Source organism: Nylanderia fulva, unplaced genomic scaffold (assembly GCF_048542155.1).
Source record: "Nylanderia fulva isolate GAGA-0341 unplaced genomic scaffold, ASM4854215v1 Scaffold22, whole genome shotgun sequence".
Classification (NCBI taxonomy): Eukaryota; Metazoa; Arthropoda; class Insecta; order Hymenoptera; family Formicidae; genus Nylanderia; species Nylanderia fulva.
Window position 1 is genome coordinate 3,462,267 of NW_028190285.1, and position 22,202 is coordinate 3,484,468.

A 22,202-nucleotide genomic window follows, 5' to 3' on the forward strand; every position below is an offset into this window, starting at 1 on the left:
AAAATGTTCATTAACAAATATTTCAAGCTCTTTTACGCGCGTTAAACGCTCGCGTCAAAACGAGCATTCGCGAAATGCGATTGTATATTCGAGAAACTCGAAATTCGGCTCGTGCCTACATAATAGTGACAAACTCGCGAGAAGGACGACGACCTGTAGTTTCCAACGAAACGATTACAGACTCTTGCGACGAGACGTAATCATCTCGACACGCGCGCACCGAAAAAGTCTGCAATTTACTTTCGGAGCAGCCAAGACGAGGAGCGTACACACGCGTTAATTGCTCAAGTGCGCCAGGACAACATCTGCATCAGATAAGGATGCGTACATACAAGGTTGCTGCACTTTACTTTTATTAATCATGGATAATTTTATAAAACGAGTTTTATTAAACAACCAAGAAACTAATTTTAATCCCAATATTGTATTTAAATTTTGATTCGTTACAAATTACACTAGTATAAAATGTTTAGAAAACGTTCGATTAAATTTGATCGTCAGTGGAACATTAAAATGATAATTTATATGTAATTGTAATAATGTAATTGTTATACATAATCTTATGTGCCATAATTACATTGTTGCTTTCACACGCACGTTATTACAGAACAGTTATTTCTTTTGTGTTAGGCATCTCGAGTATATCGCGATATACTTTATCATAGCTTTATTATCAGTAGCAAATAGAGCGGAGTATATCATTAACGCGCGATTTCGCATCGTTTGAGCAAGAGATAATTGTGGCGTATCTCGCGAGAAATGCGATTCAACGTTATATAACGCGGCAAGGAGACAACATATCATACGGCAGTCCGTAAAATAAAACAACCTTCATAAATCACGGGGTGTGTCACTGAACGGAAAATATATATGAGCAATACTACTGCTCGAAGCGGCAAGAAATTGCAAACGGACGATGAGAGATGACGATATCTCGATGCGCCGAGCAGAGAATATCGAATCGAAATCCCTGCAAAAAAAAACCTGCTATCCTGTCCGTCGTCTTCCGCTTTTTCAGCTGATGATCGATACATCGGGTGATCGAAAAGTCACGCCTTTAGCCGTATCGAAGTGATCGTAGTGGTTCGAAATAAGGCTGAGAATTATTCGGATCTAAACTAAAATCCGCTAAAGAATTATGCACGAATCTTGTATTAATCTATAAGATTAAAAGGCGTTACGCAGACAAGGATAATGGAGTTTTTCGATACAGAGAAGAATATAACAAGGAGAAGCAAATAAAAAAAAAAGGAATAAATAAGAGACAATGAGGTAAAATGAGAGATAAAGCAAACTAAACTAAAATCAAGTAGAGTAAATTAAAGAAGGTAGAAAAATAAATTTACGAGAAATAAAAAAATATCGAGGCACTTAAGGAATACACAACTCTAAAGATATCTTCAAGCTATAAATTGATCATAATTCACTATCAACAGGACAATCTTGAGATGATACGCTGCGACCATTAAATTTCAATGACAGTGAAATTTGCATGACAAGTTAGTTGTACGTGACGCAATCGCGTCGTTGTGACGATTAATACCACTTATTTTTCAAGGAAGCCTAAGTATACCAACCGATCGATGATTTAACCCGACGAGATGCTCGTGTTTTTTGTGCTTTTTCTTTTCCTTCTTTTTTTTCGAGAAATCAAATTTTTTAGTCAAGGTTGATCGTGATTCAAAGAATCAGGTTCAACAGAATGGAATGTAAAATCAGTGCGCGTCATCAGCGAAACGAGTCTGCGTCGCGATGATATTCATTCTGACATGCATACAGATGTAGGCTCAAAGCGTGTTTTTACGCGCATCATGTGAACTTAACATTATGTGGTGCAATCTGTAATCTCGCTTCTCTAAGCGTTTCACATTGTTTTTTTCGCGTAAAATTTCTTGATGCGATTTCGTCGCGCGATTCTCAGAAGACAAGGCACGAAAAATTTTATTAATAAAAATATTGAAAATTTCTATATCCATAAAATGTTATATATGTATAAGAGTACTATAGAGTTATATATATACTTTTGGAATTAATTTTTAAATGTTAATTTAGTGATTAAATTAGATTAAATTTACTTTACTTAAACTGAATTTTATATATAATACTTAATATTTTATATTAGATTGGGATAAAATGTATTTTGTCAATATTCAGAGAGTTTATCAGATATTGAAGACAAAAAAATGAAAGAAAAACACAACCGAAATAAGAACGAAGATAAAGATGAAGATATGAAGAGAATAGCGATAACAATATGTGCGACGATAATAATGATTCATTGTGGTGCTCATGGATTTAATTCATAGACTAACGTACACTCGCGCACACATACACACACATGCATGCATATGAACGATCAAAGGCCCTGAAGGTATAGATGCGGAGACGAAGAGACCCCAGGGCTTGATTGGAGCCAACTGCCCAGCCAATCCTGCGGTCCCGTTTATTAAAAGTCGCGCTGTTGTTTCGCCTTTTGTCTCTCCTTTTAATGTTCAACTTTAACTGGTCGCCTTGCGCGTACATCTTTGTAAGCATCTCTGCCATGCCTTTCGTCTTCCCTTCGAAAGCCAGCAACTCTGCCAGCTTTCGTAGACTCCCCCATAAAATTGGCGATGTAAAGTAACGTCTAAAAATCATTAAAACTATACACTGTTTAAGTGATTAATAATGACGATAATAAAATGTAGATCATTATGCTATATGTATAAAGAGATGAAATATTAAAGTGTCTTTCAAATATTATTTGCAATTGAGCAAAATAATTATGTTAATTGATTGATACAAAAATTTTTTAGAATATAATTTAGAAATATGTATAATAATATTTTTTGAATAAAAGTAATTTTTAAGTTTGTATTGTATATTTTCATCTTAAAGTTTTAATGATTTTTTGTCTTATACTCTGTTAATATAAAATTTCGAGACATATAATAATTCAAAAGGAAATATATTGATCTAAATATTTAAAGATTCAAATTTTTCAGATTGAATTTAAATATTGAAACATACATCCTAAATAGTAATGAGTCGAAAGTTCAAGTTTCGCGAATCTACGAGCGGTGGCTTTGATTAGCTTCAGGACAAGAATATCCTCAAAACATTTTTCTATCTTCATAAGATCTACTTCCGCTAACAAGCAGCTGCTCTCACGAAAAACGCGAGAATTCTCTGCCGGAATTTCGCGTAATTGGCTGGTTGATTGGCTATCGTGGATATAAAAGCAAGGATCAAAGGCAAAATTTCAGGACTAATTCAACAGCGATATCGATTTCGAGTTGGACGTAAAGGTAAGGGCATAAATTCGAAGATGTTGAAGAAATTTAGACCGCGTGCGTGAAGAAAAAACAGCGATAAAAGACGAGCTCGTGTATATATATACTCATCACGAAAGGCTACAGGATCCGGGCCAAACCATTGAGTAATTCAATGACACAGAAGAACCCTGATAAAGTCCTTGAAAATATAATAGTTGCTTCTTAAAAATCACAGTTCTATGACTTTAAATAAAATACATTGAAATATCAAAATATTCATTTCATTAATTATTAATTTGTGTATATAATTAAATGCATGCATGTGTGTGTATGTGTGCGCGAGTGTACGTTAGTCTATGAATTAAATCCATGAGCACCACAATGAATCATTATTGTAATATAATTAAAAAAATTATAATTAATTTGTTTTCAAATTATTAAAATCATTTCTTCTCTATTAATCAATTATTCAACGTTTATTTAAAAAAAATGGTCGTTCAGTTTTTCACACTGTCAACTTTATTTCTCATTAAACTGCTACATATTCGAATTAAATCCAATAGCGAGAGCGAAAAAATTCCTAAAACACTTTTTCAAGAATAAAAAATTGCAGGTGCTGGTTATAAAAATTTCGCACGAAAAAAGTGTTGCCGCTGGATATCGCGTAGCGAGAGAAGCGCGAGGATAATAATAATTGCAATTTATGACTGAGTACGCCAGTAAAACTACCGCTCGGATTAACGGAACTCCCACGCGTGTTCTCGATATATTGTTTTCCGTTCCAAGTTCACGAATCGTGTGAATTGATGTTCTTGGGGACCTCACACAGGTTTTCGGTGATAATAATGCAACGATAAGAGCGTTCGTTTATGCAACTGCATCGATATGCAATCGATATCTACATTTCTGAAGTAGGTATATGTATGTATATCAGGATTTCGTAATTTTTCTCTCAAAGTTCTTACATCGATACAACAAATATTTACTATATTAAATTCAATGATCCCATATTTAATATTTACAATTAGTTTAATTGAACTATTTTGACATTGGTACGAATAGATATCGATTACTATTTCTGATTAGTATGCTGTTCTACGGTAGCATAGGTGTGGTTAGAGATTACAAATTAATTAATGATAATATATGCATCGCGCGATCAGCCACGTAAAAGTGTGGAAAAAGAAAAAAAAAAGGACATTCGATACGCGTCAGAACTACTAATTAGATGATAGACAGATCCGTAAATAGTCTATACTACATTTCAATCTAAAGGTACGACAAAATTTCTTTCTAAACGTATGTATAAATGCAATATCTTATATATTTAATAAGATATTGCATTTAAAATATTTTTGTTTAAAAATAAAATCTCAAGAACAATTCGTCTTTTCAATATTTGAACGATGAAATTTTGAAAAATTTTGTTTTATTAATACCCGACTATATTAAAATATTTCTCTTTGCATTATCTATAATTAATATCTTGATCAGTGTGTTCATATTTTACTCGAGAATTAAATTGCGAATTCAAAATGAATTAGAATTTAAGAAATTTATCAAAATTAGCAGAATTAATTATTTATTGAGAAATTAATTGAATTTTTAATTACAAACAGAATCAATACTGAATTTCGCCGAACGAAAACTCGTTCGAATAAATCTAGTTCACCTACTTTCGCGTTTCTGTAATTTCCGATGGCATCGGCGACAATGCGAGCATGTGTCTCGAATGAGTGACGAATCGTGCGTTGTAAGTTGTAATGAAGCAAGCGGAGAGACTCATTACGTGTTTTAATTACAAGCAAGCGCGCGCTGGTTGCTAGAATAATTGGAAGAAAAAACGTCATCATGTGTACGACAGCTAAAATCACTAATGGGTTATACATATGTACAATCATGGGCGTCCGCAGAGAGGGGCAAGAAAGGGCATTTGCTCTCTTTTTCAATAAACACTGGATTTATTTGTCATTAAAAATTGTTTCAGAAATTTTTATATATAACTATATATAAAATTATATAATTATTATTAATGTAATAAATATTATTTAGTCAATTTCTTATTATCTCTTCGTATAAGACTATGAAAGGACTCTTGTCTGTATATTTTATTTTTTTATTCATTAATATAAAAAAATTAAATTTAAAAATTTAAAGAGAAAAGAAAAAAAAAGAAAAAATTTTAATTATGTCCCCCCTGGAAGAAATTCTGCAGACGCCCATGTATACAATATGTACATACATATAAGGAAAACGCTATCTAAACCATCGATGTATTCTCCCGCTGGCTAGTTAGCAACTAGGAACAATCTCTGTGTTTAATTATGCGAGTCTAAGATTCAATCATCCTATCTGAATCAAAGAACGTTTCTGCGCCACATGGTCAAGGTGTAATACCGGGCACTTCGAAGGTCGAAGTGACGTAATTATTTACGAACAAAGTCGCTCGTAAAAGTTCACCTCGTGAATCTTCCTTGTTTAAGTCGTGGTGTTAATAGCAAATCGTTATTCATCAGTTTATATATCTTTGAGCAAATAACAGATGGTATAAAATAAAATTCATAATGTATGACAGCAGATTCTTTTCAAAGCTATAATTTTTCTATAAAATAAAAATATAATAGTTATATAATAATATAGCAAAATAGCACGAATAAAAAAATAAAATATACAGACAAGAGTCTTTCATAGTCCTATATAAAGAGATATAAGAAATTGACTAAATAACATTTATATTATATATTAATAACAATCATATAATTTTATATCTAGTGATATGTGCAAATTTCTTAAACAATTTTTAATGACGAACTTGAATATCTTTCGTAGATATTTTTCAGACATCCTGTATGTTTATTCCGGAAAATTGATCGATGCTATAAGAAATCAGGGCATTGATCTGGGAGAACAGTACACTCCCTCGGAGAATGATTCCAGAGATCCTTTGCTTTAGGACCAATTGTTGAAATCGCGGGGTCAGATGACGGGACCGTAAATCTTGGGCACACACATTTGGACCCTCGCGAACACAAAAGAATGAAACGTAGCGCACGTATTGTCATACGGTCCTTGCTCTTTGCTTTCGTTACAATATCTCGCAAAGATCAACGACGACGGCGACGACGTGCATTGAATCCTTCTACGTTTTGCCGTTTCCTTTCCCGAATATTCCATTCACTAATCGCTTTCGTAAATTCTCGACGGTGATTCGTCGAAAGGACGAAGGTCCCCGGGAATTTGTGATTCAGGATATTGTCCCCCCCCTAATTTAGCATCGACTTTCAGCCATAAAATCCTGTATTTATGATGGGACGATGCACGAGACATTCTTTCTGTGGCGAGCGAATTTGTAATCTCAAGATTGCGTCTAAAAATAACGTCTGGCCTCAAACCTTTGTATGAAGATTATGTAATTTGTTTTTTCGAATAAATTGATAAAACAAAATGAATTTGATTAAAGTTCAAACTTTTACTAAATATGAAAGGACTCTTGTTTATATTTCATTATTTAATTTTTTTATGCTAAATTGTAATAAATCGAGGAAAAAATAATTTTAATTACTATATATTCTTTAAAAAATTAATTTTCTAGTCGACGCTCGAAAAGGTTATTTTGTTTAGATTACGAAATCACATAAAAATGTCAGACACTCAAGTGTCCTATTATCTCAAGTATCCCATTTCTCTCATTCTGAGCTTACGACTTGATGCTGTGGATTCACAAATATGAAGAAAACACGCCATTTCAAATAAATAAATAATAAAACTCTTAAAGAAACGAGATCGTATTACTAGACAGGAAATGTAAACTGCTGGCGAGTCTATAATTTCAAAATTTTTTTACGACGACGAAATTTAAGCTAAATGGTATAATTATGCTGCTTTTCTTTTTATCAACAGGAAATATAAGCGATAATATAAATTACATATGGCGAATAACGATGAAAGCGTATGGAAAGACTGTGTTCGTCATAAATCTCGGTAAATGCGATCGATCGATCGCGATTGTTCATCGGATGCGATAAATATCCGTTCTATCACGAATGGACTATTATTAGAAATTAGGCTGAAAAATTTATAACCGAACTATAGCGTGTGATTCTCGATCGTGAACACGGTGTCTCGGTAGCTTTAAATTTCCATGAAGGGGCCAATCATCTTTTCAAATACCTTGAGGCACAGAATGGTCATTTTTTCTCAAGTCAAAGTTTTGCTACCTGTTGCCCAGCTTCCGGAGAATGTCTAGAGTTTCTTTTAAACGTCTGATTGCAACAACGTTCTTGTGAAATTAGAATTGAAATTATTTTAATGCGAAAAAAATGTGTAAATTTACATTTCTCTAAAATAAAAATGTTTTTCCTAAATATATTTGTCAAAATTTGGGACTTATCAACTCAACATCCAATATAAAAAAATTACGAGCGTTAGAAAACTTTTTAATTTACAAATAAAATATTGTTGCAATATAAAATTCGTTATTCTTCTGTTAATTAAAAATTATTTAAAATAAAAAAAGAGAGAAAAGTTAAAAAATGTCTATATCAATAACATCAAATATTGTAAATAGTTTGAGGAATTCGCGGCGAAAGCATTAATTAAAAGTTGGCAAAAACAAAGCTCGATCGTTTGAAACCTTTATGCAGCGAAATGACTGGTTCACCGTTTTTTACCTCCGATAAAGTCGAGAGATAATCGCGATATCGCTTTTTTTTTGCGGCTCGTCTGTTTACGGCGCTATTAGCGCCGGTTCGGGGCAAAAAATCTGGACGATTAGCGATCGAGTAGTGAGAGAAGAGAAAAGTGGCGAATCTCGCGAAGAACGGATTCGCGTTTCGGAGCGAGTTCTGTGGATTTTCCGCTCCGTCGAGCGTTTCGCGGCGATTTATGTTCTACGAGCAATTAAACGTACAATTAGAGTGCGAAGTGTTAGACAAGATTGTGTGTGTGTATGTGTTATGATTCGTTTGTATGCTACTCTCACTCTGGCGCCAATGCGATACGTCAAAGAAAGGAGAAATAATATCGGTACACGGTAGCTAATCAGTTAACCGTTCGATCGATCGGCTTCTTGTGACGAGGTCTAGGATTATTTATTCGCAATTCGCTCTCTCGTCGCCGATGTTACATCAATGTTACATAAAATCTAATATAAAGCTCTATAACATTGGACATTTTGTTTAAGTCACAACTAAAATCATATAAAATATAAAAATATTCTAAAATAGGAGAGAATGTTTTATAGCGTATTGAATTTTTTTACGTTATATATCACTATTATAAGTGCACGAGTGCACAATATATAAAGAAATAAAAAATGAAATAAAATTAAAATAAGCCTGTAATTATTACATTTAATTGCCGATTAAATTCGATATATAAAAAGTAATACAAAGATACAAAAACACGTGCATTCTCGGATGCAGCCTGCATCTACACGAGAGCGCACTTACCCCGCCTTATATAGGGTGTCAATAACTATATACGGGTGCGACGTTCTCGCGCGAGATTTCTTCGGGGATTGAGGGAGTGACGTATGTATGTATGTACAGAGAAGAGAAGACTCGACGACGTGTACGCTTCGGGAATGCAGGATGCACAACCGGCGATCGCGCAAAAATCCGCGACTCCTAGGAACGATTCTCTAGGATTCCCTCCATTTCTGCCATATATGTATATATACGCGCGTCCAAGAGTGCAATGAACCCGAGCCTGCGACCTCGACCTGAGGGGTCGCATCATTATTATCCAACATTAAGATCTTAATGCGTCAAAGTATAACGGAACAAAATTATTAATTATTTCTCATTTTTGTTTAGAAAGATCTTCTATTAAGTAATTTCTATTGACGTTGATTAATTCAAAAAAATTATTCAAAAAAACTTTGCATTTTTTTACGATAAAAGAATCTTGACCAAAAATTAATTTTCCTTCTTTCATAATAAATAAATGATGAAAGGAGCATATAATTTGTTTTTTGTGTTACGCGGTAGATTTGACAACTTTTTGTGTACAAAATTTAAATTTTTGTAGTAATCGATTTTCTCGCGTGCAAACTTCCTCGATATATCGAGGATGGCAAAGAGGTTACTGTGTTGTACGGGTAACGCGCGAGAGAAATGTGGCATACTTAGAGAATCGTGATATATCTAGCGAGATAAATGCGAATCCGTGAGTTTAATGTAACGCGAAATTTCAAACTGAAAATCTGACGTTCTCCGTTAATAAACATTGAATACCACGTAACTTTTTCATCGAAAATTTCATCGATGTATATCTTATCTCGATTTAGTTTTCTAACTTTAATCTTTAGCTTTCAATTTAAGTGAAAGTCATTCACGATGCAACTTAATAGCTGACAATGCATCAAAAATTCTGTACGACATATAAAATAAATAATAAAGTTTCTAATCGATTAATTGATTGATTGTTTACGTGTAATTTTTTTCGTAATTTGCTTTCGTAAAGTTTTATTGTTGCAAAATTAATTAATAAGAAATAATTTATTAATCGAAATATTAAATTAGTAAATTCAATAAGTTTAGGAGTCACTTACTTAATATAGTGAAGCAAGATTCACTTTCATATTATTATCATTATCTTAATCATTATAATATCATTAATAAATTTTAAGCACTTGATTTCGTAAGTTTGCGATAAATAAATAACTCTCTTCGAGTATTACACGTGTCAATCAATATTATTCTTACGTTCTTGTTAAAATGCTACTAGCCTGCAGTACAAGATAAAGACAGATCCTAGTCGGGCGTATAGATATGTTTAATTTGAATCATCGTGTAGATAACACGTGCAAGATAACGTATCAGAAGATATCCGGATGCATCGGATTCGATAGCTCCAGACGAGAATCTCGTTTCACAATTACTTTTTCGTTTTAATCCTCTTGTTCGATGATCCAGGTCGTCATTTTAATCATTCACGAGTTAATAAACCAAGCGACGATACTTTAAATACCATATTACACTATCACATCGCGATCGCGAACAAAATATTGACGAATCACGTAGATCACGATCGATGCAGAAAAATACACGTACGCCTTCGAGCACTGCGCGACGCCAACTGAGCGCGTGAAGCAGCGAGAGCGAACAGCGTGAAGCAAGCTACACTCGCTACGGGCCCGCGCGACGCTCGATCCTATTGGTCGAGATCTCGCAACCAGTCGATTGCAGGTGCATTCGCGGGACCGAATGCGCTGCACAGCGCGCGCTTTTCGAAACGTTTCGTCCATATCGATACTTTTGCTCGCTCGATATATCGGGTATTATTCGATATTAAAAAAAGAATATATCGAATATATATGTAATGTCTTTCTCGTTAAGGATAAATATTTCAAACTAATAATAAAATGAGAAAACTCATATATTAATACAAAAAGTCCATTTCCCCTCCTTGAATTTTTGAAATAAATATTTCAAGTATTTTCGTGCGTTGTGATATGTTATGATAATAAGAAATCAAATTAAAATTGAATTAAAAAATTAAGATTAAAAATTAAATTCTTAAATTAATAGATATTTAAAATTACACATTGAATCATTTTTTTTTAATTTTATAGAAATTAAAAATATAAAAAAATAAGTTAAGAAAGATAAATGAAATCTATAAGATTAAAATAATTTTATCTGAATATAAAATATTTATATTCATGTGTAACCTGGTGAATGCAGATTCTCGATATGGACAATGACAATCTCGATAGATAGATAAATAATCGTACGCCATGTAGAGCATTGCAACAGGTTACAGGGATTTCGAAGCTCATTAGAGAATAGTGGCTTGTGGATCCGCTCTAATTGTCGATTAATTATAACTAATCATCTACGCCAATTTGCCCAGTTGCTGTACGACGACACTCCGCTAGGCAGCAATGATAGATCCGGTCGTGTTAATTAGTCGCTATCCGCAATTGCAGCGACATCGTTTTGCGCTAATCATCATGCTCGTCGTGGCGAACAATCGCGGTAATAAATAACGAGCAAAATTAGCACTGTTAACAGCCCGGTGTATAAAATTCAAATGACACGAAAATAAGATCGCGATTGTACGTATAATATGTATGTGTGGTACTCACGTTTGTAGAAAGTTGACTGGTTAACGAGTGCACCTTCTCCTGAGCGTCCAACAGTTCGCGACGCAATTTTCTCAATTCGTGCGCCTGCTTCTCTTCGGCCGAACTATAAAGACTGCTCGCAGTAGACACCAGCGACACCGAAGAGCCGTGAACTGAAACAAATGCAACATTTCTGTCTTACTGCATTGCATTAATTATGCGATCCCATCTTTCAGTCTAGAATCAATATTGATATTTCGAAAACTTTACTTTTTTCATCCGATCTGACATAAAGATTTTAAATTTTGAAAAGTTATATTAATTGTGTATGTGTTATTCTTATATATATATAATTGTACAGAATAATTTTCAGATTAATTTTCAAAGTTTTTCTTTCTTTCACAACTCTTAACAATTTTTACGTTACTTTGAGCTAGTTTGTACGACTTTCTTTTTCTGCTAAATGAGAATTTCTTAAAAAATTTAATTTCAATTATAGTGTGCTAACTTTGACAAATTTGCTCCACTTTGCTGTTATATAGGTATACTTATTACTAAATATTTTTTATATTATATATTAATTATACAATACATATATTCTTATTATTTTTTCTTCATTGGCAATTACTATTCTCTTTAATGTCTTTTCATTAAACCTGTATTAACTTATTTTTTCTTTGTTATTTCCTTTTACTACAAAGAGCATTGTTTCCTTTTGCTACTTTCACTTCTCTACTTAACTATTCCGTTTGTTTCCATTAACATCGTATAATCAGCTTTGGACTCGAATCTACTTTAAGATTCGTTAGGAAAGAACTCGGTGCAATATCGATCTATTCCTGTTTCAAATATACATTATGTTTCATAGAAAAAATGTAGAAAATTAATCTTGAAAAGTGACATCAACTTTTCTAAATGTTCATTTTCCTTTTTTTACTCACTGTCATCGTCCTTGTGGACGTGCTGGTACAAATTTGGCGGTTGTCGCGAAGTGTGCGTCGGCGTTGGTGACGTTGGCTGGGACCAGTGTTGGCCGGTGCATCCCGCCGATCCCACAGGAACGCTGTAATACGGCTCCACCCCGACACCCATACCTATGCCGACTTCTTCACCCACCGACGACGAAGCACCACTGCCGCGCGCCAACATCGATGGGTACATCTTCTCGCTCTTTGTAGACCTGCGAAAACACAAGCGCAACGTGTTCTCTAGAGATTCCCCTCGAGGCGTCTTTAAATGATGCTCTCCTATCAAGCCAGACTTCGAGAGAGGATCGCCTTTCACACACAGCTCGGGCTATTTTATCGATATCACTACCACTACCTAGCTAATATCAAAGTTAAAGTCTCGACATCGAATACACTCAGCGTTGAAAGGAGTGCCTTCAACCAATATTATTGGAAAATTAATACTGCAATTTTGCGTATCATTGATATTATCGGAAAATTAATATTGCAATTTTCAACATTGAAACTTTGCTTTTGATTCTCTATTAAAGTATTAATTTCAAATCGTAATTTAACACTGCTTTTATAATTTTATTACTTTTCATTAACGTCCTCTATTTGGATTTTATGTATCATTATATCTACATATAATACTAATATTGTAAGCACACACAATTGTAGTGTGCTTGTAAAACATGATGCTCGAAAGAAAATCTTTTTATACTATTGGAAATTTACTGTTGATCAATTTTTTTGCTATTTTTTTTAAAGAAACATTTTTATTTTTCAAATCTGATATTATGTAAATTATTTTTCGTTTTAATTTAACGATTACATCTTTCAAATTTATTAACTTATTTTTATAAAATTTTTAAGAGATTTCTCTCATTTTTGCTTCATATTTAATTTTTATAATTCTTCGATAAACTTTTAGAAATTTTATAAAATTATTAGTTATATTAAAATACAAAACATTGATAAATAAATTATAAAAAAGAAAATTAAGATTACAATCAAATTAAAAATAATTTTCTCTGAAAAGATATTTATATTACGTTTCGGAAGCAAAAGCTTATAACAGCATCTCTCGGTGAAAGACCAAGAGTATCAGTCATGGGTTGCTTAAACCGGCAAAAGAGATGTACGAGTGTTTCGGTTAAGCCCGATAACGAGAATACATTTGTCTACCAGTCGAGTGTGCGCGCAATTAGTCGATCCCAGAGAAAGAGAAAATCTCTAATTAAAAGATAAGTTTATTTCCACTTGACAGGAAGTCGAGGGCCACTTCCTGAGACAATCCGTAGTATCGCGTATATTCAATTTCGCGGCAATCGAGCGAGATCCATTGCATTGATATTCCGACTCGAATTCATCATCATTTTCATATTCAAATATCGCTTAATCAAACATGATTATAACTCTGATGAAAAGTCATGTAATATATGCTCTTATATAACGATGATGAACAAGTATACAGCAGATAATGAATAAATACACAGCAGATATATATATTCTGCTTTCAATCTCGGCCTAGAATATTGATGAAGCATCGCGCATGCATGCAACTACACAAGCAACACGACTGAACGATTGGACTTTGGCATAATAGGCAACGTCGAATCTGCCGCAGGAATAACTATCAGCACAATATATCGAAGACACGTAGAGCACACTCGGTGAATTATACATTTGCGTGACAGAGTGAATCTCGTGGTCTTCGGAAAATATGGAGAATCTAAGAATTCAAAGGTTCTAACAAAAGAATCAAAGATTTTAGAATTTATGATTCTTTGTTGTAGAGATTTTAAATATTTTAAAATCTATAATCACAAAACTTTTGAAACATGCAGATTTCAGATCTAGGCTCCTAGATTGTAGAATTCAAAGAATTTAAAAATTCTAGGAGGCAAAAATGTAAAATTTTTAAAGCTAAACTTTTACATTCTATAGCAATAAAATAAAAAGAGACGTGTATCAAAGGTTTTAAAATTTTTATAATTCTCAATTTTTCAAAAACCATTTATTTGTTACTTTTTAAATTTGAAATTTTCAAAACTCTATTCTTAGATTTTAAGATTATTAATAACATACGTTGCGAAAAATTTCCGAATCCAAGGATTCAATTCGATCGAAATTGAGTCTTGAAAGATCCGCGGGTGCTTGTGAGAGCGATTCTCGAGTGCGTATGTGTTTGTGTTACGACTTTGTTTTTTAATACTTATGCGCAAAAAATGGGCTCGTCGAGTGTGTACTATCGCACTACCTTGGGAATGTCCTGTCCCGCAGATGGCTAGAACGGTCAATTAAATTGTCCTGTGTTATTTCACGATTGGATTGATTAATTAAAGAGTAAGAGAAGAGAGCCGGAAAAAGAGAAAAAACTAGTCGATCGAGAACTGATCGAATACTGATCGAATACTGAAGTCGTTCGCATCCTCTAAACATGCTATAGCACTAATACTATGCTTATAATATTATGCATATCGCAATCAGATCGTAATTAAAATCAGCCCTCACAAAGATCGACGTTCAATTAAAAATTAAAAAAATATAATGTTCCTAATTATATATATATTTTTTAATTAAAAAAAATGTTATTTTAATATGTTTAATATATTGTTAAAAATATCTTTCTCTGAATATTTAGTTATCAAAAGCTTGTAAAGTTTTTAAATGTTATATATTATTTGGAATCTTTTATAATATTATTATCATTAAAATAAAATATAAAGAAGATTTCTCTTTAAGAATTAGTCGTGAGCAAATGGAAACCAATAAACAAGATGTTAGAAATTCTCACCTGATGGAGTTGCTCCTGTTTAACCTGGGCGGTGCCGGAGATCCTGTAGAATCCCTTTGGTGCATTAGGAGACGGGCGTGTGTTAAACTCGCACGATGCGAGCCTAATGATTCTACGCTGTCCGCCTCGCACAAGCCCATTCCTAAAGAAATTATGGTTTCAAGTTCAAAAAAATTGTATACACATTTTGTAAAATAAGAACAGAACTTGTAAATAAAACTGTAAATTGTAGATAAAAAATTAAAATAATTTATAAAAAATAAAAATATAAAATGACCAAAAATTTTATTAATTTAATATTTCTTTCAATTTAATGTCTGAAAAAATTCAGGTCAAATTACCTTGAGATCGTCCGCTGGGAGTGTAGGTGTTGCTGTGTCTCATCCACGAAGTAGTATAGGGACTGTTGGGCGTGCCGTAATAACCCTGAAGATCGGGTGCCGCATAATTACTGCACGTATCGCTGAGACTACCGTCAGATGGTTTCAGTACTCGAGGTGAAAACGAGGTACTTGCCGGTCCAACGCCAGTTCCTCTTTCGCGATGATGAGCGGACGCGAAAAGAGCGGTGAATTCCGGACTGCCAGGCTTTGGCAGACTCTGAGAGCCCAACATGAGACGATCCCGGACTGATTGAGATAGTTGACTAGCGCTGGGACCGGTGAGACTGTAGCTCTTATAGTGATGGCCCTGGCTGGATGCTGAGGAGTTGGCCTGCAATTCCGTTGTGCACGTTTGCGTGCCGCCGGACACTTTAACCTGCATCAAAGAGACAGAGAACTCAATTTAATCGACTCTGTTTGAGTTAGCAAACTTAAGTTTGAAATAAATCGAGACTGTTTTAAATTAAAACACAAATATTTGAATATATCTAATTAAAAAATACTTAATTTAATAAACGCGATTTTATATTTATTTTACAATCATAATTGAGTTATTTGAAAGCAAATCATTTTTTCAAGGATTTGAAATCTGTGACTCACAAAGATTAATAATGTTTACCTTGGTCCTCGGCACAGCGCTAACTTGAGCCGTCCTAGTGGCGTCCTTGTTGCCATTTTGAACGCCGTTGGGACTCGGACTGGTACCCGCACTGTGTCTTTTAACATAGCCGAAACTTTGCGGTACTCCGCGAACCTTGCTACTTCCACTGGTCGACGTACCCGACGAAACTTTCTGTGGTTTCTCGCCATTCGCATATTCGGCCATGGCCTGCTTCCGATGCTTATCCTGTATATATTTGAATCATTTTGTTCAAGTTATTAATATACATATTATATGTAATAGGATCAAGAAAATTAATATTCTTATTGTAACCCTATCTTTTTCATAAAATTATCGAGTTCATTGTTCAACTATTAATACAAGATAGATTAAGAAGTCAAACAATTTTAGTATCTATCTATAAAAATAAAAGATTATGGATTCGATGGAATCGAAGATTAAAATAAATTTCAATATTTCTTCAAGAACCTCACCTGCGATCTTCTGGAGGGACTAGGACTGGGAGGTGCGCCCTCCTTGTCTCTCTCCCTTGCGGCACCCGCCTCGATGTACTTCTTCCATTGCTGGCTGTTGGAGCTGCTATTGGAACTGTTCGAACCTTGCTGCTGCTGCTGCTGCTGTTGCTGCTGTTGCTGCTGCTGTTGGTGCTGGTGCTTGAAGGCCGAGCTTTCGGTTTGCTGCGAGCTGTCGGACTTCTTTACATGCGGATGGTGACCGCCGGGATGACCGCGTGAACCTACCACGCGGTACACTAGGTTGTGACTGTTACCTTGCTGCGCCCCTTGGGGGGTGGCCGAACCTCCGCCACCCCCCACAATCACGCCCCCTCCGCCCGGCACCCTCTGTTTCCCATAGAGATAATGCATGTGTTAATCGCATATATAAGTCATATATTTTAATATATTCAGTAATAAAATGTAAATTTTAATATATTATATTTCTATAGAGTGATATTTAAAAAAATGTATATTGCAAAAGATTAAACACAAATTTACAATACAACAAAGCGATTCTGAGATTGCTTTTTATTTATTAATCTTACGTATTTTATCGACATTTGTTGTCAATAAATTGTTAAAAATACCGAGTATCTAAAATGAAATCGATGTCACTGTCATCATCCGGGTAACCAGTTAAAGACTCATAATAAGAGAGATATCGATTTCCAAGCTTACAAGTTAGAACCCTTGTGGCATGATTCAGAACATAGGCGTCACCGCTAAAATTAACGGGACGCAAAAATTTTCGCTGTGCTATTCTCTCATCCTCTCTAGATACTCTATTTATAATCCTATTTTCCTTATAGAACGCGATACGTCTATAATAAATAATTATAAAAGCAATATCGACATTTTAGCACTTACGTGACAAAAATAATATGCAAACTTATTTCTAGAAAAAAAAAATTCTACGCACGAATATAAGTAAGTGTTAGATCATTGATGATTAATAAGAATCTTTTTTTAAGAAAAGTTTAATCACATTTTTTTCATATATTATTTAATTATTTTTTAAAAATGTAGATAACAATTTCTGAAATCATCAAGACGAAATAAAGATACATGCCACTCCACTATCTTCCTACGTGTAAATTCGTGTAAAATGACTCACAGGGGTGCAAGTAGGAAGGCTCTTTGGATTTTTACGGTGAAAGGATCGTAAACGTACGGGCATGGAAAGGCCATAAATGCGGGACAAAGGATTCGCGGGTCAAACGCGTTTTTTTTCTACCAGTCTGTCTTTGCAAAGGAACACGCACATATCAATTTATTCTTTTTTTCCACATCAAATTGCTTTCCCTTATTTAAAAGAAATAACAAAAAAAAAGTTTCAACTACATCCTACTGTATCATGTGATGTGTTTCAATTAAACGCATTTGATTCGCAACGCAAACAATTGTATTCGTGTCACATTGATCTTCGATTTTCACCCCTATTTTCTGCTTTCTATATTTAATCTTTCTTGATCTCTGCATTTATCATCTTATTATTTATGTTTTATCTTATGTACTTTTTAATTTTACTTTTTCTGGATTTGATTTTTCTGCTACCTACTCATCTCTGCGAACTTTGCTTCCTTCCATCATTATTTAATTCATTTTATTTCCCGAATTTATTATTTTTTATCAATATCGAAGGCGGTACGTCCCACGTTAGACGCAATCAACCTTGTCGACAGAAAACAGCAAACATTCGCGTGCCTTTGAAGTACGCGAACCGGGTGCAGAGAGTCCAAATAAACCAGGCGCACCTCTCTTCCGAGTAGATGCTTTTCCGAGACTCTTTCGCGGCACAGAGTCTGGGGTTTATTTTTTGAAATCTTCGACACAACCCATTTTTTATATACGATCGTAAAACACAGCAAGGCGACGACGCCTCGAATGTCGACTGGAATGATATCGATTGGTCGTCTCGAGGACAATTTTCGAACATATAACATATTCGGTATAGAAAATTTCATATAAAAATACTACCCGCACATTACCTCAGGTATTTCTACTATCATTATTTTATATAAAATTAATATGACACAGAGAGAATATAAACAATTAAAAATTAGGATTTTCTCAACAAAGCATTTCCAACAAAGTTTGAAGGATAATATAATTTTGCTACTCATTTCATTATTCCACTGCTTTTTAATTACAGAAATTACTCACCATGAATTATTTCTCCTCTATGTGAAAAAGTTTGCAAATCGGCTTATTTTTCACACATGGCAAATCTCTTTCTCTATTACAATTTTAATTTATTATTAATTATTTCACTCACATTCTTTTTCTTTTATTCCTTTTTTATAACATTTTTTATTACGCAAATTAATTCAAACTGTGTAAATTAAAAACTGTCTAATTAATTGATTCAATATAAATCATTATTCTTGAATTAAACTCCAATTGTAATTGTAAAACATTCTAATTGGCATTGGAGCTGATTGTGCTGTAATAATCAACAAACCCGGCGAAGATCTGTCACGTGGTTTCCTCTAATTAGAAATATTTTCATCAACAGCCTTCAGTCGCCAACAATAATCTTTCACAATATTTTAAATAATAAAAATTTGGAATTAAGCTTTACTTTGTATTTTGAATTTAAAAGTGTCTCAATCTTTCTCGGAATATTTCCTCTTTGTTTCAAAAATTTTATTCGATTAATGAATAAGTTATAAATTGTCTAATTAACAAAGTCGAGGAAAAATGAATTCTCCGTCACACACGATTTTTTAATCATTAATTGGATTACGTTTAATCCAGCGATAAACCTTCTACTTCAGACTAGTTTCGACTTTTTCATTTCACTTTATTTAAGAGGTAGTTCTTTACTACCCTCGACACCGTTTCCACTCTAATGAGGATACACTCGATATTACTCCACCAATTAAGACAATTTATGTTCACCGCGATTTTCAGCCCGGAAAATATAAAGGGCACCACTTTATCACCCCCACACCTTCGGCACGGTTCCGAACGTAACGTACGAGGCGTCCGAATGTTAACCGCCGACTGTGAGGGTCGACGATCCATAGCTCACCAGCCCTCTTGGTCCCCCACTTTTCTCGCTCACACCGTGTAATATTACTAACGGGAATGTATACTCGCCCTCCCGAATACTGCACCCGCTCACTACAGGGTGCCGCAAGAGTAACGATTCAACTTACGATAAGAGTACAATGGTCACGTTGACTTTACGTTCATTGTCGGACTCCAATTGCATTTTCTCTTTCTGATATTTTACTTTGTTTTTTCAAGTGCTGCAAAATAGCAGGGTCGAGTAAGTTCATTAGTTTTTTTAAACTAACAATAAGTTAGTTGATTATAAAGTTAAGTTAACAGTTGCATAATTAACCAAAAATTAACTCGGTTAAATCAAAAGTTAATTTTTACAAATTTTTATATTGAGTTAGAATTTTGTTTGTTAATTCTTTTAAAATTTATAATAACATAACAAAGAAATTGTGATTTTTATGTAGAAATATATTTTTTGGTAATTACAATTGATGACAAGTAAACATAAAAATTAATAATACTTTAATTGAAAAATAATACGTTTTAATTATTACCCAACCCTGCAAAATAGTGAACCAAAATAGTTATTTTTTTCGTTCAAAAAGAGAATAAAATATTAAAATGTCAGATTATAATATTGGAGTAAAATTGTTTAAAAATTCTTGTTTTCTTTCAAGAAGCGCGGAGTTTCTGCGAGCTCTCTCGTTTGCTCTAAAACACCATTTAATCGACTTGATTTACGTCCGAAAGGCTACAAAAGAGAAGCATTACCTTGATCAGCGATAAGAAGAGCATGTAGGAACCGAGTTTCCTACGTTCCCGTTCCCTTATCTCGAAGGGGTTCGAAAAGGGTTGTTACACCGATAGCTCTCGTTTAAGATGGGCCTTTTGCGACCAGTCGATACTTCAGGACCAACGGATTAGAGAGAGAAAGAGGATTAGGTATCCTGGGAACGACGTAAAGACATCTTCGAAGGAAAAAAAGCCACCCTTCTCGCCGTAATCCTTTTACTATAATTTCATCGCATTGAAATTTGGAAATTCGTTGGTTTAAAATTCAGAAAGTTTTTACACTGTGTATATACACATTATTATATACTATTTCCATCGATTAAATAATTATATATAATATATAAGTGTAAGGAAAAATGTATATTAAAAATAAAGCTGATATTTACTAGAGATTCGAAATGAAAACATGTAACTAAATTAATGCTTGTCTATTTTAAACTTTCGAAATAAAAATCAGCTTAAAAATATAATTTCCTTATAAATTGATATTTTCTGCAGCCATAAACATTTAATTAACAACTATCATCAGGCTCGGCGATTGTCGAGATTGCAATTAAATTGTGGTAAGTGGCCCATCAAAAGAAATCAAGGAGGATATAGGGGACAGCAGTTATTATTTCATTATAATAATCATCGTTAAAAGGGACGTTTATGTCGATATGAGCTTTAAAGCTATTAAAATGGTCGATTTGCGAGCGTGCAGTAATGCACGATTCCATATGGATAATTAATGGGTCGGCTTTTAACGGAAGAAAGAGTTATCGTGTGCACTCTATCTTGGAAAAGAAAACGCTCATTATCCACCGGCTACCTCTATTAAGAATTAATTCAACAAAAGTCGATTATTTCTAAAAGAATGCAAGCGAAATTTTCTTCGAAAAGAGCTAAATGAAGCTCGCAGAAACGTTTACTTCGATATAAAGATGCAGTCTGAATTTTTTTCTCTTTTCTTTAATAAAGTTATAAGTAACTTTTCAACGTAGCGTATTTTCATACAATCAAAATAAGAAAGAGTTAAAACAATATATAAAAGTTCTTATTTAATCCTGAAATATTATATTTTTGTAATATCAATGTTGCTTTTTTCTGAAAAATCTTTTTTCCATTCAAAAGAGAAACAAAGAGAACTAAAAGGAGAAACAGCAGTATTTATTATTTCATTTACGGTAAATATAGATTCTATTCAACAACGATCTGCTGTGAGATCCGGTTACATAACTCTCGCAACGCGAATAATTTTTTTCGCATTTTTTTCTCTTGAATTATGCATTTTTTAATTAAATTTTTTATATTAATCTGAAAATGTGATAATTCTAATTTTTAAGCATGCTACCGTATAATTGAGAAAAATAGAATAATGAAATTAATATTATATATATTTTACGTATACTTAATATCCATGATACTTTTTATTATTTTTCATTGAAATATGTATTTTCACGAAAATTATTTTAAGTTTAAAAGATTATGGGGAACATTTAACAATAAAAATATTAAAACTTTAGTTTCCATTTTCCTTTTGTTTTATCTGTGCGCATTTATTTTATCAAACATTTTTCGAAATGGAAAAGAGCCGACCGTGATGCGAGGGTCCTTTGTATATTTTCACAGATCTTTGGAATTTGAGGACCGGAAAGAACAAAAGACAAAATGATAAGAACAGATAAATATCGATAAGAAAGTTTGAAAAGATTATCATCTTAAATAATTTCGAGGAGAAGAATTGATCTGAACGAAATCGAAATTTGTTTTTCCAGAACCGATAATATTCAAAAGAACATTTCGATAAGATAAATAGAAGAAGATAATTAGAAGAGGATCTGAAGA

The 22,202-nt window shown here is 33.6% G+C and overlaps 1 protein-coding gene across 6 annotated transcripts in view; it reads right to left on the reverse strand.

Annotated features, from left to right (window-relative positions):
• The window catches only part of sick (sickie), a 153,486-nt gene that overhangs the window by 19,484 nt on the left and 111,800 nt on the right, over positions 1–22,202 (reverse strand). For all 6 annotated transcript variants that reach the window (XM_029300007.2, XM_029300009.2, XM_029300006.2 and 3 more), the window contains 6 exons: positions 16,551–16,919; positions 16,075–16,302; positions 15,414–15,831; positions 15,073–15,214; positions 12,267–12,505; positions 11,347–11,498 (listed from right to left, as the gene is read on the reverse strand). In XM_029300007.2, coding sequence (XP_029155840.1) covers positions 11,347–11,498; positions 12,267–12,505; positions 15,073–15,214; positions 15,414–15,831; positions 16,075–16,302; positions 16,551–16,919 — 1,548 coding nt within the window. The remainder of the gene's footprint in view (positions 1–11,346; positions 11,499–12,266; positions 12,506–15,072; positions 15,215–15,413; positions 15,832–16,074; positions 16,303–16,550; positions 16,920–22,202) is intronic.